Source organism: Pinus tabuliformis, chromosome X, assembly GCF_031772625.1.
Source record: "Pinus tabuliformis cultivar Carrire ecotype Pingquan chromosome X, CPIR1, whole genome shotgun sequence".
Classification (NCBI taxonomy): domain Eukaryota; kingdom Viridiplantae; phylum Streptophyta; class Pinopsida; order Pinales; family Pinaceae; genus Pinus; species Pinus tabuliformis.
This window is the reverse complement of record NC_142308.1, coordinates 1,541,734,281-1,541,738,120: the sequence shown is the minus strand read 5'-3', so window position 1 is coordinate 1,541,738,120 and position 3,840 is coordinate 1,541,734,281. Positions and strand designations below refer to the sequence as shown.

Here is a 3,840-nt window from a genome sequence, read left to right as displayed (position 1 = left end):
CAGTTATATAAAAACACATTGATAACAATCTATCATAGCAAAGAACACTGGAAAATAGTTCACATTTTCTGATGTAAATTCATATAGATTTTACTTTGTATGTATCCATACCAACAATAATTTTTTGTGATCATGTTGTTACTGTGCTCATATCCATCCCATAATGCAACAAGATTATTTTCCATGTTCAAAAGTTTTGCTAGGAACTCTTTACAAGAATGAAGCATGTGACCAAGTACAAATTCGCTTGAAGTTCCAAACATCTAAGGCCCTTAAGAATATGGACTATAAAGAATTCAGAGTAATGAATGAATACAAGATAGAGATCTAAAACAGAGGCTCCTTGGAGCAATCAGAAATTCAAAAACTCAATGGTCAACTGTTTTTATCGAATTTCCTGGAGCTAAATGCACTTGGTTACATTTGAACCATAAAAACTTGAAGATTTCATTTCCATGGCACATGCTATCAAATTGAATAGCAAGTTTAGCACATTTTCATCAGAACAGTGACCAAAGAATAGTGATCCAACTAGTCAGGTTTTCCTGTGTTCATTTGCTGCTCAAAAGTTGTCAGAGCAGTATCCCTGAAAAACTCATTTTCTAGCAAATAATCTTCATGTTGATAACAAGCTTTGAGCTTCTTTCTGAAGATGCTGCTACAGTTAGAAGAAAGGTCAGAGGTTAAAAGGCCTGAAACGGCATGTACATAGTCATGGAAGCTGCTCATAAATGTCGATTCCGTGACAATTTTGGCAAGAACTTTCTGGTCTTTATATTTATTGACTACAAACTGTACATAGATCATAACCTCCTCCATTTTTCTGATCTAAGTTGAAAATAATCGAAACCCATCAACACCCCTTTGAATATTGTAGCCCTGCCGAAATATATAGACTAGATAACTGCAGAAGAGGTACGCAAAATATTAGTCTTTCCGTTGTTGATTATGCCATTGTTGGCTCCTCCAACGGTGACTGTCCTGCTAAGTTTTGGTAGTTCAATCAAAGGTTTCACAGTCTTCTGTTGGAAAAGGCCTCCCAACATGCGCTCCAAGTCTTCTGCAGTGTATTTTGCATACTTTTTAGGGCTTTCATCCTGCTCCACCAGAGGACCATAGTTCTGCATATAGCTTCGATAAATCGGAACCAATGCCTGCACAGCCAAATGGCCTATTTTCGCCCCAAGTTCCTTGTCAGGAATGATCCACTTTGCATGCTTTTTATATAGATCATCAAAAGCTACATTGAATGCCTTGAGCCTCTGCTTCAGCAGATCCCGAGCAGTGGCTCGACCGCCCGAGAATAGAATCAAACCCTCTCTGCTCAACAGGGCTGGGAGTTTTCCCCAACTATCTTTAAAGTACACTGCAACATAATACTCTTTATACTGCTGATGCTCCATTAACCAAGCATCTCCAAGAAGATCCCCAAGCTTTGTTCCTTTAGTATGCACATAAAAGTGCCAATGGTTATTCATCAGAAACAAATGAGACAGAACAGGATCTCCGTAGCATTTGGACCATGTTTCTATATTGAGCTCCAGAGCTCTGATTATACTTACAATTCCATCAAGAAGAATCCTTTCCTGAAAGCTTTCACGCCGCCAACTGCGCTCTATGACTAGTACCTGGGTCAGGATTGATCTATATGGATCCTCTAGCAGCTGATTACAGTAATCCAAAAGAAAACTTACCAGCATTGGAACGCCGCCATCAGAAGGAGCTGGTCTCTGTCTTTGCAATTCCACCTGTGTCAGCAACTCCCAAAATATTTGGCAGGCACCTTCAACAACCATCTTCACCAGATCCCTCGTCCGATTCTGAATCTCAAAGCAGCCTTTGCTTCCAAACAGCTTATTGAAATCAGGCCTCATCTTATTCAAACCATCGAAGATATCCAACAGCTTCAATAGCTTGATAGGATCCTGCTTACTGTTCGCTACAGTTTCCCCAAACTTCAAGAATCCCAACATGCCAGCCTGCAGGGCAATCTTGCCGAAGCATCCCAACCAGACATCAGGGCCAATTTTCTCATATACCTCGCCGCAGAGCTTATATTCTGCATCCAACAAGTGCTTCACTGCAAATTCCAGATGCCGAGTCCACTGATCAATGTACTCGTCCTTGCCCAGAACACTGATGAATTCTTCCTGCAGGTAATCCAATTGCAAGGCTTCCAAACTTGCCCTGGCATTGCCGCCCCGGACATCGACATAGATCTCCAAGCAGCGCTCAAGCCGATCGTTCACTGTCAGTCTCTCTAAAATCACCTGCAACTTCTTGACCACTGGTACCGGCAGCGGCGAAGGAGCTATGCAAGGCCGGTCGCTAGGCAATGACAAGGGCAGAAGCACAGAATTCTCCACAAGAAGCCTCCTGAATTCCCCCTCAAGCTTATCCAATGCCACATCCAGCAACCCTCCATCAAGCCGGGATCGATCCTGATCCCTCTGCAATGCCCTTAATCCCTCCAGAGACTCCCTCAATCTGGGCAAATAACACCCTTCCCCTACATTATGCCTACCAATGTACTCGACGATGTCCTCCAGCCACTGAGTGGCCACAGTGCAATTCTCGCTCAAGAACTTAAGCGCCTCCTCAAGCCTATTCACCACTGCCAAATAGCCCCAAATGTCTGACTGCGGATCGGATAACAGGCTTTCCTCGAGGCCGTGAACGGCATCAAAAACCCTCAAAACAGCAGCAGCAGGGCCAACTGCACGGTCTATATGCCCCCCTAACCCGAGTAATATTTGTTTATGGTTCCTCATGGGATAAACTGCAGCCTCAAGGGCGGGCAAGCGGCTACTCAGTTCTTCCAACCTGGGCCCCGTTTGCTCCAATGTAGAGGCCAAAACCCTTGATTTTTCAAGCGTTTTTGCCAGAGATTTTCTAGCGGCTAGCAGGGACTCGAACCCGGAACCTCCAACACCATCGCTCTTCACCCCCATGGCAGCAAAAAGACTGTCAACCCCACCAAACCCAATACACAGAAACTATTCTTGCAAACCTCAAAACAAAGGTTTCAAGGATTTCTAGGGTTTCTGAGAAAAATGTTTAAAGATTCCGGAGCTACTTTCAGAGAAAAATAAAGACATATCATTGATCGGTCTTTCTTCGTCCTCTTCCTCTTCATCGTTGGCATCGTCGTTCTGTGTCCATTCTCTGTTCATGTTATTTACTCGTGCCCGGATTTGAACTCTGGACCGGTAGGGGATGGGTGGTTGCCAGAAATTTCGTCGCAGCGCTATGACCCCGAAAGGACGTTAAGAGCAGAACTAGTATAGGAGAATGAAGATATGGTCGTGGACAGCTGGACAGAGCCGCTAAATGTTTAGCAGCTCCGCTAGATAGAGACACTTCTAGTCTTCTTGCGCTAGTTTTAGAGGTGGCTTCGGCGACGCTCTTTGTCCGACAACGCCGTCAGACGTTGGTGAACCCATGGCGACTTTTCCCGGAATCTTCGTCTGGATCGAGAGGGCAAATCGTGGGAAAGAGCCGTTACAGCGTTATATTCAGTTTGTATATGAATGTGAATGATTGATATACACATTGTGTATCTCAACCGTGACCAATTACATAGACATTGTGTGTCAACAATGACTGACCCACGGTCGATTGCTCTGAAATTTCTTGAGACTGAGAGGATATATGTACATTTCTATTTTTAATAAAATTTAAAATTGGTTAAAGCAAAATAAATCTACTTTATTAAACCCTACCTCAGAGCCCTTCAAAGTAATGAGCAAGGTTTTTTTAATTTTAATGCTGTGTGTGGGAATTTGGTAGAAAAAATTAAGGTGAAATTTTGATTTGTGTTATATAAATTTTTCAAAAATA

At 43.1% G+C, this 3,840-nt stretch overlaps 1 protein-coding gene across 1 annotated transcript; it reads right to left on the bottom strand.

Annotated features, from left to right (window-relative positions):
• Nucleotides 1-324: 324 nt before the first annotated feature.
• On the bottom strand, nt 325-3,410 carry LOC149145927 (exocyst complex component EXO70A1-like). The gene has a single exon (XM_089447410.1). It carries the CDS (start codon nt 2,949-2,951, stop codon nt 897-899), a length of 2,055 nt encoding a protein of 684 aa, XP_089303536.1. The 5' UTR covers nt 2,952-3,410; the 3' UTR covers nt 325-896.
• Nucleotides 3,411-3,840: the final 430 nt, after the last annotated feature.

Coding starts and splice junctions, on each gene's coding strand:
- LOC149145927 (XM_089447410.1), bottom strand. CDS start 2,951: ATGGGGGTGAAGAGCGATGGTGTTGGAGGTTCCGGGTTCGAGTCCCTG.